The 13,456-nt window shown below is 37.4% G+C and overlaps 1 protein-coding gene across 5 annotated transcripts in view; it reads right to left on the bottom strand.

The window, feature by feature from the left end:
- Nucleotides 1-13,456, bottom strand: part of SCAPER (S-phase cyclin A associated protein in the ER) — a 345,099-nt gene that overhangs the window by 275,962 nt on the left and 55,681 nt on the right. For 4 of the 5 annotated variants that reach the window (XM_073303508.2, XM_073303509.2, XM_073303512.2 and 1 more), the window contains exon 5: nt 10,605-10,802. The exons of the other annotated variant lie outside the window; for it this stretch is intronic. In XM_073303508.2, coding sequence (XP_073159609.1) covers nt 10,605-10,802 — 198 coding nt within the window. The remainder of the gene's footprint in view (nt 1-10,604; nt 10,803-13,456) is intronic. 5 annotated transcript variants of the gene reach the window in all.

Raw genomic sequence — 13,456 nt, 5'->3', positions numbered from 1 at the left:
GCAGAGTGAGATTGGGAACAAGAGAGTAAAAGGGAAGAAAGAAAATATTTCAAGTACGAATATTTGTACGGAGGGATGATCTGGTGGGTAATACACAGGACTGACAGAGAGGACTCTAGATTTCATTCCCAGTTCTGCCACTGACTCACTGTGTAACCTTACCTTCCTGTGCCCAGATTTACTCATATGTAAAGTGGGGACGATAATATTAACCTACTTCAAGAGATAGGTGAAAATACTTTAAGATCCTTGGATGAGGATTACTACTATTAATTATCATCATCACCATTAAGTAGATTGAGACAGGCCGAATCAGAAAATACATATTCACTTCATCTGCTCACATCTGCAAAAATGTCGCTTTAGGAGCAACTTAGAACATAGCAAACTGTTTGGGAGGAGCTAACTTTCGAACATGTTCCTGTGCCAGAGTCACAAAGTCTGGTGGATGGAAGTTAGAGGTAAAGCTTCGTCAGAGTTCATGGCAATGTGACTGGACCATCTCCAAATTTCACAGGAGGGCAGCACAGACCATTCATTATGAATTGGGGAGTGTGTCATGTCCTACAAAGGGTTAGAGGGCTACTCTTCTGTTGGGCTAGAGAATGCTAAATAATAAAATAAAACAGAGATATAAAATTCACGGAAAAAAATCAATATTTAACTTGAATGTGGGGCGACTATAATATAGCACTTATCTACACAGTTTAGCATTTCATTTTTGTTTCCTACTTGGTCTTTTATTCACCAGTTCTGTCACCACTGATCCAGTGGACAGACTAATTTAAATGAAATAAGACTATATTTAAACTTGCTTCTTTTAGAGGTAATTTAACCAATTTGTCACTGTATCCTTAAGCATGAAGCATCAAAGCAGTATCAATACATACATTTGTGGTTTCAAATACCTCAGCTCCAAACCATTAGCAAGAGTTATTGAGATACTGCCTTAGGCAGCATCCAAAGCCAGGAGGAAATATACACAACAGCTGATCTTCTTACACACATTTCCACTGTTTGCATCCTTACCGCAACCCTTTCGTCTGCAATTTCAACCACAACCAGTCACCAGAGCTCAGCCGCATTTGGAAGCACTAAACATTATCCACAGTGACAATCTAATCAATAACCAAGTACTCCAAATCATAAGATTGAATAAATCCCATATGTATAACTTCAAAAACAAACACACACATTTTCAATGTATCCTGGATTAATCCAAACGTGTTAAATGCTGGTAATAGGGTCAGGTTTTATTTTCTTTACAAGTATAAATCTTGTATTGGAATTTGATCTTTAGCACAATTAAAACATTTATAACACTGCATGATGTATCCACTTGATTTTTTCAGTATATGGAAAAATAGTGAAAAATTTCCCAGATTAAAATAGAAATATTCAAAATAATAAATTAAGATTATTTGAATAAAATCTATACGAAAGGTTTTCTTAATAACAATTATTTATTTTCAGAGGACAATTTAAAAATAAAAATAAGTAACACAAAGGCTAGAGGAACAATATTATTTTTACAAAACACTTATATAACACTGTAAATATAAATGACACTTCACAAATTTAGCTAACAATATGTTCTCTGCTCACATAGCTTTCAAACTAAATAGGCAAGACAAACAAGACGACAAAATATGAGTCAACACGAGTGCTGTTTTTGTTTATCATCATCAATGTCCTTTAGTCCCTCAGACCTGGCAGACTTTGTGTGACTTCTCAACTGTAGGCAGCGATTTGCCTGTCTAGTACCATAAGGTAACTCTTTTTTATATAATTAATACTGTTCTAAACCACTGAATACCTTCTCTAGACACATCAGGCAAGTACGAAGTGTTAACAAGTAAGCATAAAAGTGAAATTAAAGCTATTTCCACAGTTAATATAGACTTTAATTATAAAACTGATTTTCATCTTAAAATGTAATTTAAAGATTCAGAAGACCAGAGTGGTCTTTTTAATCTCTAAACTCCAAAAATATAATTATTAAAGTTATTGCTTAAACAATCCAGCAGAATTACTACATATTACTTATCTATCAACATTGCAGTGTCACTGTATGTTCATGGGAGGTTACAGTACACGAAGAGAGACTATATGAGCCACAGAGAAGATCAAATCTTCCAGCTGAAATTCTTATAATGCCTAGTCTTTTCTATTACAACATTGTCCATTATCAGAATTATTTTAATAAGCAAAATAGAAAAATATCTAGTAAAATTTAATAAATATTTAATGGCTAGTTAAACAATTGGAAAAATAGCTTTACCACCAAATCAGAAAAAAGAAAAGGAGTATTTGTGGCACCTTAGAGACTCTCTAAGGTGCCACAAGTACTCCTTTCCTTTTGGCGAATACTGACTAACATGGCTGTTACTCTGAAACCTGTCACCAAATCAGAGTCATCCAAGAACTATTTTTATACAATGACAATGCATCATGGCTCAGTTGATCCACCCCAGAACCTTTAAAAAGAGGAGACCATATGTGGGGAGAGGAAGAAGTTCCACCTCCCTTGTCTCAGAAGATTCTCTGCTCGCAACTCCACAGAGTACAAGGTGTGGAGTTGGAGGCAGGATATGCTGATGCTACTGCATGCATAGCTGCTGTGGGATGTGATCAATGGCAGCATGGCTCCTAATAAAGCTATGTTGCCCAGGGGTAAGATAGACAGAGAAGCAATAGTTATCCTTGAAGGACAGACAGCTCCTGTCTCCACACAAAAAGGGGATTTCCTCCCTGTAGATCCTTAGGAAGTGTGTACTTTGGAGAGGATATTGCTCCAAAATCTGTGTGTCTGCAAATCTCTACCACTGTGAGGGAACAGTCTCATAAAAACTCTTTAAAGTGAACTTTGCACTGTTTTGCACACAAACCCTCTCCTGAGGGTGTCAGAACATAAGAATGGCCATATCAAGTCAGACCAATGGTCCATCTGCCCAGTATTCTGCCTTACGACAGTGGCCACTGCCAGATGCTTCAGAGAGAATGAACAGAACAGGGCAATTGTCAAGTGATCCATCCCCTGTCATCCAGTCCCACCTTCTGGCAGTCAGAGAGGTTTAGGAACACACAGAGCATGGAGTTGCATTCCCTGACCATCTTGGCTAATAGCTATTAATGGACATATCCTTCATGAATTCTTTTTTGAACCCAGATATACTTTTGGCCTCACAACATCCCCTGGCAACAAATTCCACAAGTCGACTGTGTGTTGTGCAAAGAAGTACTTCCATATGGTTGTTTTACAGAATGGGGCAATCTACACTATTGTCTTAAAATCATATTTAGAGGACACACTGAAATAGCTCTATCAGGTTCACAGAATCAGATAAATATATGGCTAGAAGGGATTTAGAGATCTCACCTAGTCCATCCCCTTGTGCTGAGGCAGGATTAAATATACCTAGACCATTCCTGAGAGGTGTTTGTCTAACCTATTCCTAAAAACTTCCAATGATGGGGATTCCACAACCTCCTTACATAACCTGTTCCAGAGCTTAATTATCTGTATATTTTGAAAGCTCCTCCTAATATCTAACCTGAATCTTCCTTGTTAAAATAAGCCAATTACTTCTTGTCCTACCCTCAGTGGACATGGAGAAAAATTGATTTCCATCCTCTGTATTGATCACCTTTTACATATTTGAAGATTGTTTTCATACCCTTCCCCCACATCCATCCCAGTCTTCTCTTCTCTAGCTGAACATGCCTAGAGCTTTCAGCCTTTCCTCATAGTCATATTTTCCAAACCTCGTAATTTTTGTTATTCTCCTCTGGACTCTCTCCAATTTGTTCACATCTTTCTTAAAGGGCAGTGCCCAAAACTGGACACAATACTCCAGCTGAGGCCTTACCAGTGCCAAGTAAAGTGGAACAATTATCTTCCCTGTCTTACATATAACATTTCTATTAATACATATCACAATAACATCTGCTATTTTTGAAGCAGAAGACTCAAATTCAATTTGTGATTCACTATAATCCACAAATCTTTTTCTGCAATACTGCTGCCTAGCCAGTTATTCCCTGTTACATATTTATGCATTTGATTTTTCCTTCCTAAATGTGGTACTTTGCACTTGTCTTTTTTGAATTTCATCTTGTTGATTTCAGACCAATTCTCCACTTTATCAAGAGCATCCTGAATTCTAATCCTGTCCTCCAAAGTGCTTGCAACCACTCTCAGCTTGATGTCATTCACAAATTGTATAAGCAAACTCTCCTCTCCATCATTCAAGTTATGATGAAACACTGAATGGTACCGGAACCAGGACTGACCCCTGAAAGGCCACAGGAGACATGAACCATTGATAAATACTCTGAGTATGGTCTTTCAACCAGTTTTGCACCTACCTAATTTCATCTAGGCCATATTTCCATAAACTGCTTATTAGAATATCATGCAAAACAGAGTCAAGAGCATCACTATAGTCCAGCTTTATCAAGTCTACTGCTTCTCCCCATCCAGTAGGCCAGTTACTTTGTCAAAGAAGGAAACTAGATTGGTTTGGGATGACATGTACTTGAAAAATCCATCTTGGCTATTACTTACCACCTTATTGTCCTCCAGATTTGAACAAACTGACTGTTTAATAATTTGTTCGAGTATCTTTCTGGGTATCCAAGTTAGGCTGACTAGTCTAAATTCCCCAGGTCCTCCTTTTTCCCCTTTTTGAAAATAGGTACTATGTTTGCCCTTCTCCAGTCCTCCAGGACCTCACCCATCCTTCATGAGTTCGCAAAGGTAATCGTTAACTGGCCAAAGATTGCTTCAGCTAGTTCCTTAAGTACCTTGCAGTGAATTTTGTCGGGCCCTGCTGACCTGAACACATCTAACTTACCTAAGTATTCCTTAACCTGTTCTTTTCCAAGAGCCTTCTCCCTTGTTGTTAATATTAATTGTGTTAACCATCTGGTTACAATTAACTTTTTTAGTGAAGACTGAAGTAAAGACTGAATAGTATATGTTTAGAAAAACATATGTTCTCAACCAAGTAAGCAGACTAGATTCAGAAGAATATGGTCAGTCAGGCATGTAGAGGGTAAATTATCTACCTGTAATTGTTCTCTGAAAGCTAAATTCTGTATTTGAACTAAAGCCCTGAGGTATCATACTTTCAGACAAGAGTCTTCCTTTTAAGCACTTTAAAATATCTTCCATTAAGCCTTTTGCCCTTGGGGAAGCAGTCACGCACCAGAGAATATATGAAGTGCCCCAACCATCACTTCTTATTTACGTGAACAACAAGTGGGGTCCTTCTCTGTAGCACTACAAGTGCTCACTATTTTGCATGACAGAGAAGTAACTTATTGGGATCTTTTGCCTTTATTTCTTAATTTTACTATCACTTCTATTCTGTACTTTAAAGCCCAGAGGAGTTCTAAGCTTCACTCTTGCCATTGTCAGCTTATTATGTTTTTCTATCAGACTTCTACCTTTTATTTTCTTGTGACTTTGTCACAGCTTATACAGAAAAGTGATCTCTACTGATTTCTAGCACTGCTCTGCACAGTAAGAAGAGTTATGATGGGATTTGCTCACTATGAGTTACCACCCTCAGGAAGGCTTAACATTCTACTGTTTTGAAAATTACATTGTTTCTCCTTTACAAAGTGATTTGTTTAAATGCTGTGATGCAATACAATAAATGGAAATAAAAGAGTCTGAAGAATGATAATGGCATCCTCAACTCAAACTGGGTTTTTCTCCCCTCCCATTATTATGTGGGTTGAAGATGGACTATTAACTGTTACCCCTGTTCGATCCAAGTAGTTAGCCAAAGTTCAGGGACCTTTGGATTGTTTCTGTTAGGAAAAATTGATGATGGAGAGACATATCTTTAATGAAATCCTGTTTATTTACAAAGAATATAAAAAGTCCTGTTTCACTGAACACATGAGGAATCAAACAAAAGCAGATGCTTTCTTTGCTCACAACTCCATGTCTCTTTCAGCCAGCATTCAGCCCAAAATCTCTCTCTCAGCTTTTTCTCAGGCCATGCTACAAATGTTTCTGTGTAACTGCATTCTCTCCAAGCTTCTCTGGTCTTTGTGCTGTTTCTTGCACAGACACCCAAACAAAACACAGTTTCAATCCAATCAATGCCCTACTCCCTGCATTTGCGATATCAGTCCCCAGAGAAATCCTTTGTGTGCCACACTGTTAAATTTCTATTCAAGATTTGCCATGTGTCTATGTTTTGGATGGTTCTCCGATTGCTTCAGCTGCCTGGTTTCATAAAGGAGCATCATGATTTCTGACAACAGTCTTACATGAAGATGGGCAGTTATGTGTGCAGTTTCAAAGACCTTTAACCCAATCTATAACACAATCTTAAATATTAATTTTCTAGTTTCTGACAATTTCATTCACATATTTACATTTATTTACATTATTTACATGGGACATTTAATAAATTAAGGCTAACTAGTTGTTTTAGACATGTTTGAAAACAAGAAAACGGGATGCATACAAAATTCAACTGCTCATGTCTATGCAGGGAATAAAAAGAGAAGGAAGGTGGATGAGGTAATATCTTTTATTGGACCAACTTCTACTGATGAAAGAGAGAAGTTTTGAGCTGCAGAGCTCTTCCTCTGGTCTGCTCTGTGTATCTTGAAAGCTTGTCTCTTCCCCCAACAGAAGATGGTCAATAAAAGATATTACCTCACTCACCTTGTCTCTCTAATATCCTAGGGCCAACAGGGCTACAACACCACTGTAAATGGGGGGGGGGATAAGATTATTTCATTGGCACGCAACCTGCATAAACCTTGCAATGCAATATTCTGTTGCTGACATTTTGTCCTCAGAAGCAGAGGTGGGGTAAGAGTCTGACTTTTGTCTCTAGATAGCTTAGAGCTCATAGCCCAGGCGGCAATGGCCTAAAGTGGCTTTAATCCACCTTTACATCCTTCCAATCCTAGATTGCTCTGAGGGCTTAAGCAGCACCTGGAAGACAGCCTAAATTACGGCAGTCTCCCTAGGTTGCCTATAAGCCACAGTACTGTCTGAAATCACTACAGTGCTGTGTGCTGAGGCCCCATGCCCCTCCTGGCCCCAATACCATGGCCTTTCAGGCTACGTCTACACTGTAATTAAAAGCCTGCAGCTGGCTCATGCAAGTTGACTCAGGCTAAGGGACTGTTTGGCAGGACTGTAGATGTTAACGTTTGGGCTCAGGAGGGAGCCCACGCTCTAGGACCCTGTGAGGTGGGAGGGTTCCAAAACTCAGACTACAGCCCAAGCCCAAACCTCTACAATGCAATTAAACATTCTCAAAACAAACAAATAAAACAATAATAAAAAAGAAACAATCCAAAGGTCCCTTAGCCCTAGCCCCACAAGCCCAAGTCAGCTGGCATTGGCCAGCCGAGGGTATATAAATGCAGTGTAGATATACCCACCGAGGCTCCTCTGAAGGCAGTTTTATGACTCTCCTCTACATTTTCTGCGCCAAGGGAAACCTACTCTAGATGAAATCAGGGCTTTTAGAGACCCTTTACACCACTCCAGCCCTTTTAAATAATAGCAGAATAGGACTGGAATGGGGAAGAGGATCTCATCTCTGGAGTTAGAAAACAAACATAGGCCCTTGTATATGATATGTATTACAAGGCACAACATGCCACAACATAAACAAGATAGGATGTTGCCAATGGGATGATGTAGTCTCTAAAATCAGAAATGGATACAAAGTTTTATCATACACCTTATTGTGTCAAATATGGATCTATTGTAATGCGCTATGCACTATACCGGAGACTGACCAAGGCCACCCTTAAATTAAGGCATGCAGCGGCGCATCTACTAAGCAAGAAGAACTGTTGACAAGGTCTCACACCAGTGCTTCATGCTCAACCCTGTTTGCATATCCAGTTCTGAGTGCAAGTCAAAAGCCTAATCCTCAGTTACAAAGCCCTAAGTGGGCTGACGCCAGCTATCTGAGTGACTGCCTTTCTCTGCACCATGAAATAAAAGCTGCATTCAGCCAGAGAAGTTTGGCTGACAGAAGTCAGGATATGCCTTGCAGGGAGTAAGGGCAGAGCTTTGGGTGTGGAGAACCACAACTGTGAAACCAGCTTCTGGCAGAGATTTGGCTGCACCTAAATTTTACCACCAGCCTTACACAGCAAAAAATCCTTTTGAAAAAGAAAAGAAAATGATGTATGTACACGCATGTCAATGACATACTGATCAGTCTCACAGGCAAGCCTATATACCTACGTAATTTTACCATAAATTTATATTATACCTTTTTCCTGCTTACCTACATGTACAACATTAATCCTAAGAAAAAAGCAAAAATAATACTTTTCCAAAACATTCTACTATTAGGCATAAATCAAAATAAATATATTATCAAAGTCACCGCCGCTTTATAGTGTACCAAAGGTATCTCTGACATTTAGCTAAGAGCACAATAAATCAATCAATACAATCATCATGTAAAAAGAAATCAAGAAGCAGCTCAACAAATATAACTGATAACTGTTCTCCACAAATAATTAATAGTAAAATTATTTTAAAATTTCCATCTTTCCCGTATCTCATCTTCAAAAAACTCTATTAAAAGATATATGAACATATAATATTGTCTATTCAATGCTATCCCTGAAAAGAAAATTCCAAAAATCAAGGTACTATAACAAAAATAACACACATACAATTTCAACAATCATAGATTCATAGTTTTTTAGGTCAGAAGGGACCATTATGATCATCTAGTCTGACCTCCTGCACAACGCAGGCCACAGAATTTCACCCACCCACTCCTGCGAAAAACCTCTCACCTATGTCTGAGCTACTGAAGTCCTCAAATTGTGGTTTAAAGATTTCAAGGAGCAGAGAATCCTCCAGCAAGTGACCCATGCCCCATGCTACAGAGGAAGGTGAAAACCTCCAGGGCCTCTTCCAATCTGCCCTGGAGGAAAATTCCTTCCCGACCCCAAATATGGCCATCAGCTAATCCCTGAGCATATGGGCAAGATTCACCAGCCAGATACTACAGAAAATTCTTTCCTGGGTAACTCAGATCCCACCCCATCCCATCACAGGCCATTGGGCCTATTTACCATGAATATTTAATTACCACTGGGACTGCACTGAAGTGGAGGTTTTGTGATGAAACAGGCATTTCTTTATATATGATGAAAATAATGCAGCTACTAAATATGTTTGGCGGTATAAGATTTAGGATTTACATAAATATTCGTTTCTATGCTTTTAAGTGCCTGGGGAGTTTTGCAGGCAAACAATGTGACAGGTAACTGCATTGTTGTCACTTACTAATCTTAACTGTTGTTTTAAATAAAGATTTTTGGTTTGGGATGTATATATATTTCCTTCCAAGCACAGACTGAGTGTTATGACTGGAATTCTAGGTGAGGTCTCAGCTTTATAAAGATGTGATAATGATACAAATAAACTCCTTTCCTTCAGTCATAAAAGTTTAAAAATGGTAATCTGATTACATGACAAAGCAGACTGGTTTTCTTAAAAACAAAAATTCATCAGAGAAATTTCCTGAGCAGGAAGACAGTTCAGTAACAAAATGTTAAATTGTGTTAGACCAACTAACGGTTTGGAAGCCTCCAGCTACTGTTCAGTTCTGAAACCTGGTTTCAATTAAATATATTTGTACGCTAATCCCAAAGCCAATTTGGCCATCTCTGATTTCAGCAGAAAACTAGATACACATGATAAGATGAAAGTTTATTTTAAACTATATATGTAGATATGTAGATATATACATATCACAATGATTAGATAATGGGTTCCAGAATTTGGTGAACTTTCAGCCATGTTTAATGTTAAAAAAAATGTGCCTTTAATATTTTCTTAAAGATGTATTGTTCTGGCTTCTCTTAATTCTTGTGATCATTTAACGCATTATAAAGTAATACAGTGTACAACGAACTCTTATTAAAAGACAACAGTTTTCCTACTGAGTTACTGTATGACACCATGCTTTGTGTGTCTGTTTTACATCTTATTACAAACACAAGGTTATCTAAAATTAGAAAAAACACCTTACAACGACATCCCACCCAGACATTGTTTATACTTGGCCATCAATCCCACTTTCTTACCACCAGAGAGTGAATTAGAAGAGTGATAACTATCTCTGCAGAAACGGAGCAATGTATAATTAAGACATTAAACAGGAAACTAAAGAATGTGAAAACAGGCTGAATCCCAACAGTGCCACCTACAGCAAAAAGTACTGCAGGCAAAAGGATATGACAATTGCTGGAAATATCAACCACAGACTGAATGAGGCGTTTTTGTTTTTTGTTAATATAAATTAATCTTATTGCAGTGTTAAAAGTCTAAGAGAAAGCCACATATTGCTATAAGTTTCATATCATTCCAAACCAGTCAGCGTGTAAGATGAAAGCTGCTTTTTCTTGGCAAAAATAAATATGTTTTCAGCTTTCTTATTTAAGGCCCTCAATTAAAATCTAAAGCATGCAATAATTTGTTCTTGAGGTTCTGTTTCTTGTTTTTAGCTTATCTGTAATGACAAGAACAGCACCAAGAGACACATTGCAATAACTGGGGCAGAACACTTTAGAAAGAGTCTTACCTTGCATTCTACTACGCTCTGATCCGACTCACAAGTAACATAGATTTCATCAACTGCCCGTCTAAGATTGTCAAAAAGAAATGCCCAATATCGAGCTCTCAAATCAACTTTTCGAGGTTGCCTTGTTTTTGTTGGGCTTTTGTCAAAGTTTTTATCTCCAGCGGCTCCTGATGTTATTTTACAGTCTACTGTAGTGCTCTGAAGAGATGAGATACAACATTAAAAAAAACACAAATAAGTGTGGCAAGGGGTTGGGCTTCTGTATAACATACTTTTTTCAACATATGTCAACACTTTCAAACAAGACATTCTTCATTGAGGCTTACGTCATATCCCACTGACTGAGTTCTTCAAACAAATTTTCTCACCTTAAACAAAAGGGGCAGGTTTGTAGAACCTAATTTCTGTTTCTCTGACATTTTTAACCCAATATTTACATCTGCGCAGTAGCAGAAGATATTCTGCTCTGAATGTAGATGGGAAAGTTGCATTTGCCCCATTACTTGTTCTGACAAGAGTATGTTTCCAGAAGATGCAAAAGCTATTTTGCTAATGACTATGCCAGGTACATTCTGTCATCAAACAAATGTTATTGCAAAGATATTGTATAGAACATTTTGTCTCAATTTTTTGTTAAAATATGGTAACTTCAGTGTACAAGTTTTAAGGCCAATGAATACATCTGTGACCAGCCTTTTAATAAATGTTTTATTGCTTCACTGTAGTAAAGAAGTCAGTAAGCACCAAACTAGTTACAAAGAGAAGCTTTCATACTTCAAAAGATTCATGTCTTTGCCTGTATAGGTGACTTTCCATTCATCGCACTCAAACATTACAAGGCAAATTCAAATCCAGCATATTGACTTTAATTGTGTTGCTCTTGCTTATTCCAGGTCTGAAGTTGACTCTCTGTTGTTTTGATTCTAGAGTCATGATTTCAGCAGTGTTAAACACACCTTAAGCTTCTACTCTCATTTTCAAAGAAGAGAAATGGAGTATAAATTTATGGCTCTCTGCAAATTATTGAGATATAAACGCTACGTTAAATTTGATCACTCTATTTTCTTTGGGCTCGTATCAGTCCCAAATTTTCTTTGTGACTGCTGGTTCACAGATGCTCTGTTTTGTGCCATTTTAAAAGCAATAATTTAATGATTACTACAGCCTTACACATCCGCTGAGCTTGCACATTCAGTTCATTCCTTTTCATAAGGTGGGAGGTAGGTTTTTCTTTGGCTGACTGATATGCTGTAACTCAGTCATAGAAGACATTCTAAAGGGATGTGAAGCACCTCTTCCTGGCTGACAGCTCCAAAATTGAATTCAGCCAGATACAGGATATTGGGCCCATCTAGCCTAAGATTCTCTCCCACAACAACAGCCAAGAGGAAGGAAAGTGTTCCCACACTAGAAGTGCTGCAGGTATGGGGGGTCGTCTCCAGCAACTGGGGCAAGCACCCCAAATCAATCCAAAGTGATCCTCAATCACATGCAATTTTACCATGTATCTATTAACTAGGTCTGAGAACAAAACAGATCAAAGCCCTAGCCTATGGGTTTTATATAAATATATGTACATCATTTATGAAAGAATAAATAGAATTATAGTCACTGGCAGGTCAAAATTGGCCCCAAATTTAGGTTTTGTAAAAATAATCTACCAACCCAAATGTAAATATATAAATATTGCTTTGCAGCATTTGAAATCCAGATAATACAGCACTGCAGTCATTTCTGTGCATGAGAACATGAAATTGCTTGAAGTGATTATAAATCAGTGAAACTGACTAGTCTATTTTCATTGTCTAAATAGAGAGAAATACAAAAAGCAAGAAAATACATAAATAATTAAAAGAAAATTAGGTTTTTAAAAAGTAACAAAAAGCTACTTCCCAGACTATTTAAAGGAAATTCGGGAATAAAGTTGTCAGTATTCTCCTTAAAAAGACATGGCAAGATATTGAGAACTATAACATTACATCTAATCAAATACAAAAACAAAAAGAATGGAGAATAAGCTTTTATAAATAAAAAGGCGCCCATGCATCCTTTTTTCATATCAAAAGAAAAGACTGAAGGTTGAAATATACACCTCCCTCATTACTGCCAACACAAACATAGCATTGTGTTAGTTAGGGCATGAGAACAAGAAAACAAAACCAACTTTAAATGGAAAGTAAAAATAACCATTTAATATCATTAACCAAACAATCAAGCAACATAAATGGAAAAAAACTGATTTGATTTTGTTTCCTTTTTAATAATTCTTATCTTGAAGCATTCCTTTAGCACTCCTTTCATGAATATATTTTCTGTGGCAGAGATCTCTAGAATCTAGAATTCACAAGACACTAGTACATTTTTAGTATTGCGTGGAGAACTCCACCTTTTCAAATTCCAAATTCTTTAAACTCCATCTTTCAATCAGTGTGTCAAAATGACCAAAACAATATAATATGAGCCAGGGTGCCTACACGATGTATCAATTAAACAAAGGGATGAGGATTTCAACAGTTTAAATCAGTTACTGAAATAAAAATGCTTACAGACTACCACTTCTATATTCCAAGATTAAATCCAATGAGATTTAAAAGAGCCCAAGCTACTAAATCCTTGAAAAGCAGGTTTTATAATTAAAACAACTAATCTTAACTACAATACTGAGAACAGGATGCTATAATTATTGGCTTGGGTTCAAATCCTACTGCTCCTCACTGAAAAACTGAAAAACATTTTTCTCCTGTGCCAAAAGTTTGTTTCATGGCAGGAAAGTTTGCATTCAACAGAGACAGAGCACCATTGTAGAAATGTCATTTAAGCCCAAAGGCAATACGAGTCAAAATACAAACTCT

The sequence above is a fragment of the Lepidochelys kempii genome, chromosome 10 (genome assembly GCF_965140285.1).
Source record: "Lepidochelys kempii isolate rLepKem1 chromosome 10, rLepKem1.hap1, whole genome shotgun sequence".
Classification (NCBI taxonomy): domain Eukaryota; kingdom Metazoa; phylum Chordata; order Testudines; family Cheloniidae; genus Lepidochelys; species Lepidochelys kempii.
Note: the sequence above shows the minus strand (reverse complement) of the source record. Positions and strands in the feature narration are given on the sequence as shown.